The 14,557-nt window shown below is 41.4% G+C and overlaps 2 protein-coding genes across 2 annotated transcripts; one reads left to right on the plus strand and one right to left on the minus strand.

Moving 5' to 3' along the window:
• The first annotated feature begins 404 nt into the window (after positions 1 to 404).
• Positions 405 to 5,439, plus strand: LOC139927021 (G-protein coupled receptor family C group 6 member A-like). Its single transcript, XM_078289671.1, has 6 exons — positions 405 to 609; positions 936 to 1,248; positions 1,498 to 2,301; positions 2,515 to 2,715; positions 2,808 to 2,925; positions 4,332 to 5,439. The coding sequence occupies exons 1-6, from the start codon at positions 440 to 442 to the stop codon at positions 5,255 to 5,257; spliced, it is 2,532 nt and encodes an 843-aa protein (XP_078145797.1). The 5' UTR covers positions 405 to 439; the 3' UTR covers positions 5,258 to 5,439.
• A 2,248-nt stretch (positions 5,440 to 7,687) lies between these two features.
• On the minus strand, positions 7,688 to 12,855 carry odc1 (ornithine decarboxylase 1). Its single transcript, XM_071918964.2, has 11 exons — positions 12,748 to 12,855; positions 11,578 to 11,725; positions 11,243 to 11,381; positions 10,841 to 11,014; positions 10,437 to 10,609; positions 10,083 to 10,299; positions 9,885 to 9,968; positions 9,519 to 9,681; positions 9,288 to 9,403; positions 8,963 to 9,177; positions 7,688 to 8,843 (listed from the first exon to the last, which is right to left on the minus strand). Exons 3-11 carry the CDS (start codon positions 11,342 to 11,344, stop codon positions 8,705 to 8,707), a joined length of 1,383 nt encoding a protein of 460 aa, XP_071775065.1. The 5' UTR covers positions 11,345 to 11,381; positions 11,578 to 11,725; positions 12,748 to 12,855; the 3' UTR covers positions 7,688 to 8,704.
• Positions 12,856 to 14,557: the final 1,702 nt, after the last annotated feature.

The following is a 14,557-nucleotide window of genomic DNA, read 5'->3' on the forward strand; positions in this document are numbered from 1 at the left end:
TCAGTCTAGGTTAAATTCAGACAATAGGTAGTATATTTAATGAAATATATTTTGAGCTTTAATAAGTAAGGGGAAATATTTCCATTGAAGCAGCTTTCCATTGGCCCAATAGAGGAAACCCTGCCATCTTTGAGCCAGTTTTTCCACTGAAGATTGACGAGACATCAAGACAGACAGTGAACTATATACATAACTACGAATGTATCCTCACTCATGCCACTTTTCCAATGAACAATGCAAATCAGCTTGTTGATCTCCCAGTTCTCTGAAGATGTGTCAATACGGGAAGAGCAAGTGCTTTGCATCAATACTGATTGAATCTGACAATGCAAATATCCTCTCATACTTCCCCTTGTTATGAGAGTTCTTCTCCAGGAACTGTTCATAGAGAGGACCACACAGGAACAATGTACATGTATTTCACCCCTGTGTATCCATAATGTCGCTGTTATTGCTTTTTGTGAGTATCATGTGTCCATTTTGTTGTTTGTCAGCAGAGAATGGTACACTGCATGTGTTCGCTCCTGGGGACATCATCATTGGTGGACTTTTCCCTATTCACTTAGAAACTAGTAGAACCATGCTGAATGGGGACGCCTCCTGCACTAAGTAAGTATAGCCTGATAGAAATTAGTAGAAATTAGAATACCTCAAAACTCAATTGTCACTTTAATTGAAGGATCGCATGGTCTTCTATTGATTGAACAAATCCACCACCCTTGGGCTTTAAAAAAACCCCAAAAACTTTCAAACCCCAATGGATAAACTCAAAAATACATGGTGGTCAACCTAAAACCAAAGCTGCTTTTCTTAGCTCTTGAACGTATTTTGGAAATGCAAGGTTTTCACCAGACCGTGATGATATATGAACAAGGGTAGTAGCAGTAACCTGAATAAGTTTAGGAACACCAACTGTCTTCTCTCAATCTATATAGGTATGATCTCCAAATGTTTCTACGGACTCAAGTGATGATATTTGCCATCCAAGAAATAAACCAACGCACACCAAGGGTTCTACCCGACCTGACTCTTGGATATGACATCTACGACACTTGCGGAGACGCCACGTTTGCCATCAGAGCAACACTGGAGCTGCTGAAGGGCCAGTCAGATCCTCATAGCTGTTTTCTACCGGGACACTTTAGCTCTGCTTTACCTGAACCACGTGCTAAAGTAGTGATTGGTGAGAGGTATTCAGAACTGTCAATAGTTGTTGCACGAATATTTGCTCTGTCATCGCTTACCCAGGTATGTTTTCATCAATTCTCTATTGATACTGTCCTTTTAACTACAGTTAATTATACTTATTTGTATGTCTATGCATAGTAAGCTAATGGTTAAGTGAGGCTGAATAGATCATGACAGGATTCCTATCAAATTTAAGGTTGTGTAATATTTCCAAAGTAATAATAGTAATAAGTATTCTCTCTTTGGATTACAATGCAAGAATGTGGCACCATTTCAACAAGATGATTTGCTCTTGTTTGCTAAACACAGATTAGTTATGCATCGACCAGCGAGCTGCTCAGTAGGAAGTTGAAGTTCCCTACTTTTCTGCGAACGGTTTCTAGTGATACAAACCAGACAATGGCCATTGCTAAGATGGTGGAGAAGTTCAACTGGGAAACAGTGGCTGTTGTGGGAAGTGATGATGAATATGGCAAGTACGGCAGTGAAAAACTTATCGATACCTTGAAGACAATGAACGTATGCATTGACTTCAAGGAGATCCTGCCTGGTTACTTTTCCCGCAACGAGTCGAAAACCCGTAGAAAGCTGGCTGAGCTGGTGAGATCGATCAAGGACTCCTCCGCTGAGGCCATCATCCTGTTCACTAAGGATTCCAACATTCATATCATCATGGAAGCAGCTATTCAGCAGAACCTCAACAGAACTTGGATTGCAAGTGATTCATGGTCCACCTCTTCAAAAATTATGGAGATACCAGGCATCCAGAAGGTCGGCCAGGTCTTCGGATTCATCTTTAAGAGGAACGAGGTCCCTGGTTGGAGAGATTATGTCATTTCAATGTTCAACGGAACTACCAATCCCCTTTTGCAACATCATTTGAATCATTATCCACCTTGCTCTAATCCCTCTGAGGAGAAAGGCTGCTCATTAAAAACCAGCCAGGATGGGTCCAAGCAATGTCTGGACCCAAGTTGTTTGGTGAATTACATTGACCAGGATGAATCGTACAGTATCTACTTAGCTGTCAAAGTAATTACCGAGGGTCTCAGAAGCTTGCTGAAGTGTGACAGCAGAAAGTGTGAACGTAATGCCAGTTTTACAGCCTTTGAGGTAGGCTACAATAAATATGTCTTAGTGGTACATTGTGCATTAATATCACTTTCAACAAACAAAAAATAAATGGCTCCCTTAAGGGGACAAAAACAGTTCTATTTCTAGACTGCATAACTCTTACAGATCATACCTGTTGTCATTTCACTGAATGTCCTAGTAATGCATTGATTTGCCCACTCTTCAATAGTTTTGTTATGTATGTCTCCACAGCTTCTTCAGGAAATCAAGAAAGTCAACTTCAATGTGAACACCACACATATATCCTTTGATGCTAATGGTGACCCCAGTATAGGATATGACATTTTACAGTGGAACATGTCTGAATCAAAGGACCGCGTGAAAACCATTGGAGAGTATTGGCCATCTGGAAATATCAAACTCCCACATGATCTAACTTGGAAAATGTGCAATGTGACGGTGATGTCAAAATTTCAGTATATATTTGTTGCCAAACATAACCTAGAAATATCAATTCTTCTACTGATTCTGTTTTGTCCTTAAAGGTAACTGTTTTCAACTGCTCTAAAACGTGTGAACCAGGATATGAGTTAAAAATACAAAGGAAACGCTGCTGCAAGCAATGTATTCAGTGTGGGGAGAGAGATTATTCTTCTGGAGACGGCAAGTTATATTACTAATCTCAAACATGGTAACCATGTCTGTAAACAGCTGAACAGTTTCCTTCCTAAATGAGATCCACTATCCACCGCGATTGCCAGCATAAAAATACAACTCAGAATATCATTATGGAATAGGGGAGACCAGGGATGGTTGTAACACTTTTGGTTTCAGCATGTAGAACTCCTATAAGTAGTTGTTTGTACTAGATCTCTCTAACTTTGATACAATTACCCTGCTAGTGTTACCCCAGTAGTGGGTAGTGGGATGGATGCAACAGTAAGAAAATTTGCTGAAATTAGGAACTTTGTAGAATTGGAAGAATGTTTAAATGTACTCAGTTTTTCAACAGAATACATTTTTATTAAACTTTACTTACAATTACTGTTTTGTAACATTTCAAACATTTCAGTTTTTTTAAAACTTAAAAAACTCTCTTGTTAAATTTTCCACACAAACTTAAAATGTCTCTTCACTTCAACACAGTAGACAGTTCAACACAGTGTGTGTGTGTGTGTGTGTGTGTGTGTGTGTGTGTGTGTGTGTGTGTGTGTGTGTATCTGAGTTGACTGTGTTGTTTTGTTGTTGACTGTAACTGTAGTTGTAACAATTATGCAAACTATCCCCATTCCGGCCAGCCATTACACAGCTATGTTTTTTAGCATGTGGGTTTAAATTTAGCGTGAATTAAAATATCTATCTACAGCACTAAGGGTGCTAACCAAAATATAAACTTGATCAGAGATTTTACTTTCCTATCTCAAAATATTGTTTTTGTGTGTGGGTTTTTTGTTTTTTGTTTTTTTGCTCAGTGTTGCACACAGAGCCACAGAACAACTTCTGTAAGCTCAAGAAGGAAGTGGGTGTGTGCAATATTGATCACACCATCTAGCTCATTCCTGACTGGTCAAACTGACATTTTACGAGTAACCCTGTGTTACAACCATCCCCGGTCTCCCCTATTATTAAAGGTATTAGCCCAACTAAGGCCTGTGATCATAAAACATGAAATATGGCCTTATTATAATAACAAAAGAAATATTTTACTGTCATTAAATGTTTTAACCTATAACTCTCTACTGTATGTATGTATGTATGTATTTATGTATGTACCGAATATGATGTTTCAGCTTACTTTATGTTTGTCTGTAGCATTAACAAATGCCTGATGACAGTTTGCATTCATTTGCAAGGACTGTGTACTATGACAGTGATAAAATCCTGTGGTTTGGTAGTTGCTCTTTTGCGGAAAGCAAAACAGTCTACAGTGACACACCAGGGATGCTCACACCACTCTTCTCACAGCAAACCCCAATTAATCTTTTTTATAGTCTTAGAATCATAGGTTCATCTCCACCATTACTGTCTTCACTGAGTTAAAATTGCATTTCTTTGTTTCACTCCCATAGGTTTGGAATGTAAGCCTTGCAAAAACGATGAGTATTCATCTCCACTGAGGGACAAGTGTTTGGAAAAAACTGTTGAATTCCTTCATTGGTCGGATCCTTTCGTTATCGTTTTGACCTCCTTTGGAATCTTGGGTACTGTTATGACCATTATGGTGGCTATTTTGTTTGCAATCCATCGTAGCACCCCCATTGTGAAGGCTGTCGGAGGCTACTTGTGTTTCTTGGAGCTGCTGTCCTTGTTGGCCTGCTTCTGCGTCACGTTTACGTTCATACTCAAGCCCACGGACGCGTCCTGTAAGGTAGGCCTGCCTGTCTTTGGCATGGCCTTCACCCTCTGCATCTCCTGCATTCTGGCCAACCTCCTCCAGATCTACGTGGGCTTCAACTTTGATCTGAAGATGGGTGCTTGGCTGAAGAAGCTGAACCAGCCTGTGGCCGTGGTCGCCGTCATCTTTGGGATCCAGCTGGCCGTGTGTGTGCCGTGGTTGATCCATTGTCCCCCGTTCCCGTACCGTAAGCCCTCGGACAAGACCATCCTGCTGCAGTGTGAAACAGGCTCCGAGGCGTTATTTGGTGCCATGTTAGGCTACAACAGTCTTTTGGCCTTCGCTTGTTTCATGTTTGCATTCAAAGGGAAACGCTTGCCAGATCTGTATAAAAATGCGAGTTTCATCACCATCGGTATGTTGCTGTTTTTGGTCGTTTGGATCCTCTTCATCCCTATCTATATCAAAACGCTTGGAAAATACACACGGGCTATAGAAGCTGCTGCCATTATCGTTTCTAGCTACAGCATCCTCTGTTGTCACTTGGCCCCAAAGTGTTACATCATGGTGTTCAAGAAAGAGATTAATAATGAGCATGCCATCGCTGAGCACATCAGGAAGCATTATGAACAGAAAGGCATGCCTGTGATGAAATCATAGGCCGTGTGTCTCTCTCAGACTAGTCTCAGACTGCTTGACTTTTTTAGAATTACAATGTCAGCAGACGTATGCATGTAGTGTTGTGCTATGTCTATCCCGTTATATTCAACTGTTTGCAGTATGTTTGGCTTTGTTGTACATAGTTCAGAAATAAATTCCCCATGGTCAATGTTGCACTAGCTGCTGCTGCTTCCACTACTACTTCTACTACTACTACTACTTCCACTGCTACTAACTCTATGCAATTTTGTTGAAACAAATTGTTCCGAAATTAAGTGTGTTAAGTTAACTAAACATAACTATATCTTTACTGATTTTTCTCTCTTGCATTGTAAATTTTAAAACCATTTTATACATAAGTACGAAAAACGTATAGTGTCTGTGTGTTGGGGCTGGTATGGCAGATCTTGTATAAGGTTAGGTTATGTAGGTTTCCTATTTCTTTCAAAACACTTGTAATTCGAGTCTACTGAAGTTCATATATTTTTAGATTTTTTTTTTGTGATACATTTTTTATTGATTCATCCATATGTGACTTTGTGACTTTGGCTGCTATCGTTCCCCTTCCCCATTCCCCCTTTCAGACTTCTTAAAAAAATGTTGATTTACAAGTTTTGTGTATGTGACATTGTTTGGCCTGTTATCTATAAAACATCTTTAATATGTTAATGAGAACATTTACATAGGCTGGGTTAGTTAAGTAGTAAATGTATAACTGTAGTACATAGTCCATGGGAATAGATATCAGAAAAATATAAAATATATTTAAAAAAACCAAAAGGTATAATAATACAAAGTATTTCATATACATGCATATATACTGTATATATACACATTCACATCCATATACACACACTACACACACACACACACACACACACACACACACACACACATATATATATATATACATTCTCTCTTGCATTGTAAATTTTAAAACCATTTTATACATAAGTACGAAAAACGTATGTCTGTGTGTTGGGGCTGGTATGGCAGATCTTGTATAAGGTTAGGCTATGTAGGTTTCCTTTTTCTTTCAAAACATTTTCATCACAATTTGAGTCTAATGAAGTTATCTATGTAATAAACTATTATGCAAGCTTTGTTAGGTTAAGGGACACATTTTACCTTTTGAACGATACTGTAATATTTTCCATTTTAATGGGAGCATGTATTCATTTGATTGACACTTTGTCTGCACTAACTTGCAGACAAATGCTAAGAGGAGTTTTGTGCCAATTTCTCAGAAACAAAAACTCCAGTAGGAAAACAGTGTGAAATTCTCTAAAGTTGGGGTTTGATTTCTGATCAAAAGATAGGCTTCTACAAATCCTGATTTTTTTCCTTGAATATCACCTAACCCAAAGCTATGATATAACCGGTTCCTTTAAAGCAGGTATGTGGGCTACTGATTCTGCCAGCTGGCCAGGTCTGACCAATGATATCCAACATGTAAATACTCTGATGAGATACTGAACATGTGCAAAACTAGCAGCTATTTATCAACAATGCCCTCTAGTTCTGAACGCAGTAAGCCAACTGCCTTTTTACATGTTTGTTATGGTAAAGAAACGGATCACTACCATTTATGGGTTGTTGCAGATATTACTAACAAAATCAATTGTGTACTTAATGTGAATTACTGAATATGGAACATTTGTATAGGTACAAGTCAATATGAATCTATGTACTGTATGTATAAAAGTATTTACTATAAAAAATAGTACAAGGACAACTTTGAAAGGAGGTGGACTCATTATTTGGCATGCTATACAGCCCAGTTTTGGCCTTATAAAAAAACCCATAAGGTCAGGAATAGACTTTAGAGATGAATCACATTCCAAAGACAGCCAAGGCAACAACTTTCAAAAAGTTAGTATATGAATACTATTTCAGGGAGGGGATGCTTTTTTCTTCTTTTTTTTGAGTGTTGATGGTGTGCAGGTAGGCGAATCCAAATTACCTTGCATGTGTCGGGAGCAGTCTAAATGCTGCTAGTTGTGGTTGGGAAAGCAATAAACTGCATCAATTCAGTAAAGCTAGAGCAGGCCATTTCTGTGTTTGGAAATTCATCCCCAACACAGCTGTCATTGATGAAGGTAGCCTGTTTTTAAGCAATACACTGTACTATGAAGCTATGAGGGTGTCACATTATCTGTCAATATCCCGGTGTTTCCTACTGCAAACACTAGATGGTGCAATGCTCATCATGTGGATGGCTGCTATCCACATGATGTATGTAAAGCAGAATGTGCTTCAAAAATAGTTATAGTAACTTGTAGTTGTTTTATCAAATCCATATCTATATTGTTTTATCCATTCTATATATATATATATATATATATATATATATATATATATATTATGTCATTGAGTCAAACAAGTGTCAAATGCACAAAATACCATTCAAAGATCTAGGCGGATCACAAGTTGGCTCTGCACCTAATGTTTTTATTTATTAAAAAAAAATACAAAACTTAAAAAAGTTTCCATAGGAAAGCATTATAAATGTGCAATCCCATCTCTTTCGTATCCATTTTAAAATGCATCATTAATCATTATTGCTCATTAATATCATGAACAGGCTTACTTCTTACTAAAACAGTTACATAACATAAAAATAAACACAAAGAAGAGAAGAGGAGAGGGACAGTCTGCTTGTTGAGTCCCTGTAGTTCATGTTAAGGGGTTCTGTACAGAAGTGGAGATCGTGGAAAAAGATAAATATACATGTAGCAGCCATTCCTGAGGAAATAAATCACCCCTCTAACCACCTCATTGTGAGTCACTTGATAGGGGATGTGGATTCAGCTGTAACAGGGCTTCGGGGGAGATGAGGTTTGATATTACACTAACCCCCAATTAGGAATCTTGGGTAAATTTGAATTAGTTACTACCTATGCTGTAAGGCAGCTGCAACAGTTACTATTCTGAGTGATATTACTAATTAACAGCATATGAGTAACCCTTCAAACCTTGGACTGGTGGTTGAATTTCCTGGGTTGATGAGAGAACTTAAGAGACGTAGGTAAGGTTTATTTTGCAGTGCAGGGTAGCAACTGTTTCTTTCCCCACACTGTTGCAGTTCAGTAAACAGATTCTACATGTACCACACCAGTTCTTATAGTCAGCCCTCCCTAATCAGGGTGGGAAGGCTTTAGCAACGCGTCCAAGCCAACAGTTGCCCTGTAACAGTCTGCCTCGAACCCACAGAGACACTCAGAGAGCGATTCAGCCTCATTTCAGTGAGGGGAGGGTTGATCCCCAGCTTCCATACAGAACAGAAATGTGTGCAACGTGTCCCTCTCATTCTCCTGTCAAGTAACTGGCCTTTCAATGTTGCGAATACATTTGTGAAGAAAAAGAAAACAAAAACAAGAACCTCCAAGTACAATTATTAATGACACAGGATGCTGGATCTGGGGAACGGTGCGGTGTTGTATGCATTTAAACCACATGGGTCTGGCAGGGCTTGGTGGGCATCTCCAAGCCGCTCTCTCGGCCACAGCAGGCCGGCACTCCGGCCAGGCAAGACTCCTCCGCAAGAGCTGGCATGCCCTGGGTACAGATCTGCTGGACATGTTTCCTAGAGAAGACAAATGCAGAAGAATTTAGATTTTGTAGAAAAACCAAGACGAATAACAGACATTTCTCCCCAGCAGCAAAAAGCATGCACATGGGGATGAGTGAAACGCCGATACTCACCAGGCGAGGCGGGACATGACGTAGTGAATGTCAGGTCTTTGGAAGCCGTTGAAGGTGGAGGCGGCGGCCACAGTGTAGGCGCCCATGTTCTCGAACACCAGCCAGTCGCCCACCTGCAGGTCGGGCAGGCTGCACTGCTCGGCGATGCGGTCCAGGCCATCGCACGTTGGGCCCCAGATACTGCAGGGGTACATCACTTCATCTGGCTTTGGCTTCTGTTGGTGGTTAAAGGAAAAAGGTTGGCCATCAGCATGTATTTTAACTTTCAATGAGTCACTAGTAAAATGAGAAACTTTTATAATTTCAGGTGTCAGATTTAGCTTACCTTGTGCAAGACTGGCAGACAGTGAGCGTGGTCATAGAGTATACAGTTGAAGGAACCGTACACTCCATCGTTGACGTAGTACATCAGGGTCCTGTCATTGGCCCCATCGTCTTCCTCTGTGTCAAAACCATAAACAATCCCGGTTACTTTTGAGAAATTTTACCAATGACAATTCCCATTTTTAGGATAATCATTCCACCTCCCCCACCCCCTCTAAATCACGGCTGTTACCGTCAGAGGCCGACTGCTCGTTCATGATGACCTTCTTCGCAATGATGTTGACCACCAGTGTGTAAGCAGAGGCCACATAGAAGCGGCCTGGCTCAGCAATGACCCTCACGCCAGAGTCGACTGGGAAGTACTTGTCCAGGGCCGGGTTGATTACTGCCGTTATCTAGCAAAGAAGAAAACGACCACAGTCAGGTACCACACAACAAATCTTTATAATACACACACTCACTATTCAAGTGCTAACCCCTGTCTGTCTTGTCCCAGTACTACTGATTCTCCAGCGTGTAGCTAAAATTAACCATCTAGGCATTGCCAAAGCCCGTACAGTTATGTTTTATTGAATCAAGAGGACAGAATAAGGGATACCTCTTCAAATTTGAGTTTGACATCATCTGAACCAGGGAATCCTCCTCCGATGTCCAGCAGGTTCATGTTGAAGCCCAGCTCATCCTAGAGGACACAAGATTAACACAACTTTACTTCCTGCTCTGAGTGAGAACCCATTTCCTCAGTGGAAACCTACATTAGGTCAGTCACTTCCATATGCATGTGTGTACTGCTCACCCCCATGTCGAAGACACAGCGGGCATCAGAGATAGCCTGGGAGTAGGTCTCTGGATCAGTGCAGCCACTACCAACGTGGAAGCTGACGCCAATCACATCCAGCCCCAGTTCCTTGGCCCGCTCCAGGAGGCCCCGGCTTGCCTTGAGGGTGGCCCCAAACTTCACACTCAGACGACACACTGCCTTCGAATCATCTGTGGCAATACGCAGCACCAGCCTAGACACAAAGCCAAATCTGAGTTAAATGCATGCACCTTCAATAGGAGAAAAAATAAAAAAATAAAAATAAAAACTCACATAGAGCATGAAAATGAAATGGGGCCATTGTGCTGCTGTGAAGGGGCTGTTGCTTACTTGGCATTGTCATGACAGCGGGCCACCTTCATGAGTTCCACTTCACTGTCAAAGGTCATCATCTGGACCCCGTGGGCGGAGGCATACTTGATCTGAGAAACCTGCTTGCAGGGGTTGGCATAGATGATTCTGTTTGGATCCACTCCCAGAGACTGGACTAGCTGGATCTCCGTCTGGAGCGGGACAATTTAAACAACCAGGGAAAAATAAAAAAACACAACAAAGTGAGAATTGAAAAACGTAATATACCAAATTTTAAGAAATGGTTTAGAAGGCAACTTTTCCCTGTTGGTCTCTTTATGAGCACCAATAGATCTTATAAGTTGTCATTCCGTTGTCTATCGAGCTCTCTGAGGGCATGTAAAGCCCGACTAGACTAGACTCTGGGCATGGTCAAGACGCACCTTGCTTGCACAGTCAAAGCCAGCTCCCAGGGAAGCCAGTGTCATAACCACAGCCCGGCTGTCGTTGCATTTGACAGCGTAGAAAGGAGTGATGCGAGGCAAGGCTCTTGCCCAGCGCAAGTGCTTCTTCAGCACATCCCCCAAGTCACAGATGTAGAAGGCATCCCGGTCATCCTGGAGAGAGGTGGGATAAACAGGGGATACATGAGCTTAACACAGAAAACCCCACAAAATGGCATCTTTCAAGATAATGAAAACAGTGACACTTCTATCCAGCATCGCATGTCCAATGGTGTAAAACTGTTATGGCGCAATTTCCTTTCAGTTGCATCCTGTGTACACTGATGACTTAAACTGTTGTATCTGTGCCTTGCCGTAAACAAGCCAGTACAACAGGCTTACCGTCATGGATGATTCATTGATCTTCTGCTCAACGATGTCCCGGGCAGAGAAGCCCTCCTCCAGGAAAGAGAATTCAAACTCGGCAGGAGTGGGAGTGTTCATGGTCGCAAGAAGGCCTTTTGATTGGTCCCTAGAAAAACTGGAAGAGAGAAAGGGTTGGGCATGGTGAGATAACATTCAGCACTGTCTTTTGTGCCCTTGGGAAAAGTGTAACGTGTCGTTCTCATTCATTTTCAGAGCATGGCATTTGGCTGAACAATTTTGTTAAAATATCTGCATGAAATGACATTGTAGTATTTTGCCACGTCATAAACAACAGCTTGTGAGACACTTACTTGGATACGAAAGAGATGAAATTAGGTGTAGCTTTTATCAGGTGCAGAGCAGCCAAGGTGGCTCACCAGTGAAGTTGAACCCTTTCAGATAAGACTCAAGGCCGGGGCCTGCTGAGTAGCCAGTGTGTGCTTTCCTAGAGTGATTATTCTGTCAACAAGAGCAGAGGTTGCCAGGATTTAGACCTAAACATGCATATTTACTTAAGAAAACATATCACAAAACCTTGGTCAGAAAATAACAGTCTTTCAGTACTGAGCTCAGGACCAACAACTTTCAGGGCAAGTTTTGAGTCCAGGATTAAATTTTGGGTACATATGAATGAATGAATGACGTTCTCGACTGAAACAGTGGCATGTGGCTTCCAGGACACTGACTCAGCTAGAAGTTATTGATTAGTCTACTAGCTCTGTTAATATTTACTTTAGATGGTGGAAAATGAAGCCTAAGAAATGCACAAGTAATACAACAGATCAAATAGTCATTCATGATTTGGTTCAGTCTCCATTTATTTAACTCAGTCATGATAACGTAATACCATATGAACAAGAATTCAAACGGTCAAGTGGGCAAGCCCCGCCCTGGTAAGATTTAGTCCAATAGGAAAAAAAGGTGCGTCTTCAGCTTAAGAATGGCATGGAAAGAACCAATCGATGACTAACACAAATGACGCATGACACAAATGACGCAATGACGTACATTTGCCGGTTCCGGTTGGAGCGCTGCCGATAATTCATTCATTCATTCATGCCATGCGGCGTCGATTTTAGCAGCTTCCAACGTATGTGATTTGTGTTATATTAGTTTGAAAGTTATCAATCGTGCTGAAATGCCTTATCGTTGTCTAACGTTTGCTGGGTAAAGTTAGTTAACCCAAAGAAGACAATAACGGTAAAGTTACCACCCCTCTGTGACCAGCCACGTCGTATGCTAACGTGGTCTGTTAACGCTACCTAGCGTTACAATTTAGACTTTCCTTAAAGTAACCGTTATGTGAAACACACGAAATCCCACTTCACCCACACATGCAAGCCGCCATAAACGTTACTGAAATAGCCTGTTAGCAAGCCGACTAGCCAAAAGCACTAAAATGATGACGTTAACGTATGCCGTTAACGTTTGCCAATTTAGTCAACTTGAAAGCTAACGTAAGTCGACATTATCAGGCCTACCTTAAAAAGCATTTACAAAGAGTTTGTCCATTAGACGAGAGTTCTGGGATAAAAAAAAATACAGTTCCCCTTCGCACTGGAGTCCGCCTGTCTGCCACGGCTGAAACTGAAGTGGAGGCTGATAAAGGACAGCCGACAGTATTTATAGAGATCTCGTTACCAAGGCAACGCAGCCAGCTGAAACCGGCCTCCCATCTACGCATGAACCGGTTTAGTCTTGTCACCCCAGTCCACATGGTGGGTAAAGACAGACAGAGACCGCTAGAAAAGTACTACACATAACGTTACTGTACTGTCTGTCACTACAGCCAAGTTTCCTGACCTTACTGAGAAAAGTCCAGGGGAAATATATTTGCAGCAACCGTTGTCTCTTTGATGTAAAATTGCAGTATTATTTTGGCCACACTGTAAACTTGTTCTTTGCTGTGGAATATGTCAAACATTGTGTAAATGCTGCATGCATGCATACTCAATGCAGTTGTTTGATTCTACAATAGCTTTTAAGTCCTCTCATTCCAAGTGATTTATAGTACAGTTTTAGTTCAAATACAACTTTATGCAAAATAAATTAGCCACCAGAGAAAAGTGGTTAGCGGTTACAACTTTTTTGGTATCTTTGCACAGGTGGCTGAGTTTTTGAATACACCAGCCACCTGTAGCCTGTTGCATTAGATTCCTATCCTGAAATGAAGTCATTTCACATTCCACAGCAGCTTCATTATCAGACCGTTGGCTCGTGGGTTTTTAGAGGACCTTGTGACGAATATATTGTGGGCCTAAATTAAAATTGACTTCATGATGATCCTTTTAGGTCTCTGCAATGGAGTTCGATTTCAGGCGAGCAGCCACGGAAGAAGCTGTAAACCTGCACTTCTAATCCCAGAGACGCTCACTCACGCCGGCAGACTGTGGCGGTCTGCTGGCTCCGCCTGACAGCAGGTCCTCAATGAAATGACCCCAGATGGCCGGAGTCCAGTCTGCTCAGTCTCACCGGCAGTTGTTGACCCTTCTCTGGTGAGATTAGAGGCCACAACATGACACACAAACACCTGCCTCTCAGTACAACGCCGCCTCTCAGTACATGTGCACACTCATACACACTGTAAGCCAGGTCAGACAAATTGCTTTTCTGGATATAGTTACAGAACACGCACATACACACAAGTTGCGTGTTACCCAATGGTAATATGCATATCCTTGTCTAAATTGGATAACCATATGATCGTGAGGAAAAGCTGTAACTTCACTGAACCTCTGAATATGGTGTGCAAGGTTATAAAAGGCTTTTAGTAATGCAGTAAAATGTTTATTCCCCCACACACCACAAATTCCTGTCTCCCAGAGATTTCTCCCATACTGCACAATCAGTCCAAATTTTGCTTTCAGAGACATTTGGGCTGCAAAGTAGACATTACCAACTGGAGGAAAATGAAGAATCTGGTTAGCATGACCTAATAGTACATATGGAAATGTAGCGCAGGCTTCAGTTCAAAGACACTGACAGGAAACTTAGGGCCACATATCTGTGGGCTTAACTTAATACGTTTTCCAGGTCTTGAAGCCACAATCTAGTTGGCATTCTTCTCTTTGCACAACAGGGTTTCCATTAAAATTTTCTGCAAAGCTAGGGAATGAAGTCATTTTTCCATGTAGCTTAATTGTCAAAAAGTAAGAAGCGTAGCCCTTTTCTGAATGGGGGCGAAAATGTTGAAATGAGGGTAAGGGGCGAGCTGATATGAGGACACAATCTGCAAATTCATTTTCCTCCATTGCAGTGTTCCTTCCCTTTTATCTCATCTTGTCCTAGCAG

This window comes from Centroberyx gerrardi, chromosome 17 (genome assembly GCF_048128805.1).
Source record: "Centroberyx gerrardi isolate f3 chromosome 17, fCenGer3.hap1.cur.20231027, whole genome shotgun sequence".
NCBI classification, from domain to species: domain Eukaryota; kingdom Metazoa; phylum Chordata; class Actinopteri; order Beryciformes; family Berycidae; genus Centroberyx; species Centroberyx gerrardi.

Excerpts from the sequence above, each read along its gene's own strand:
- LOC139927021 (XM_078289671.1), top strand. The coding sequence starts at position 440 with ATGTCGCTGTTATTGCTTTTTGTGAGTATCATGTGTCCATTTTGTTGT. Across the intron at positions 2,302-2,514 it reads CCAGTTTTACAGCCTTTGAG|CTTCTTCAGGAAATCAAGAA; the intron begins GTAGGCTACAAT and ends ATGTCTCCACAG. Across the intron at positions 2,926-4,331 it reads AGATTATTCTTCTGGAGACG|GTTTGGAATGTAAGCCTTGC; the intron begins GCAAGTTATATT and ends TCACTCCCATAG.
- odc1 (XM_071918964.2), bottom strand. The coding sequence starts at position 11,344 with ATGAACACTCCCACTCCTGCCGAGTTTGAATTCTCTTTCCTGGAGGAG. Across the intron at positions 9,178-9,287 it reads GTCTGCCAGTCTTGCACAAG|AAGCCAAAGCCAGATGAAGT; the intron begins GTAAGCTAAATC and ends AACCACCAACAG. Across the intron at positions 8,844-8,962 it reads GTCATGTCCCGCCTCGCCTG|GAAACATGTCCAGCAGATCT; the intron begins GTGAGTATCGGC and ends TGTCTTCTCTAG.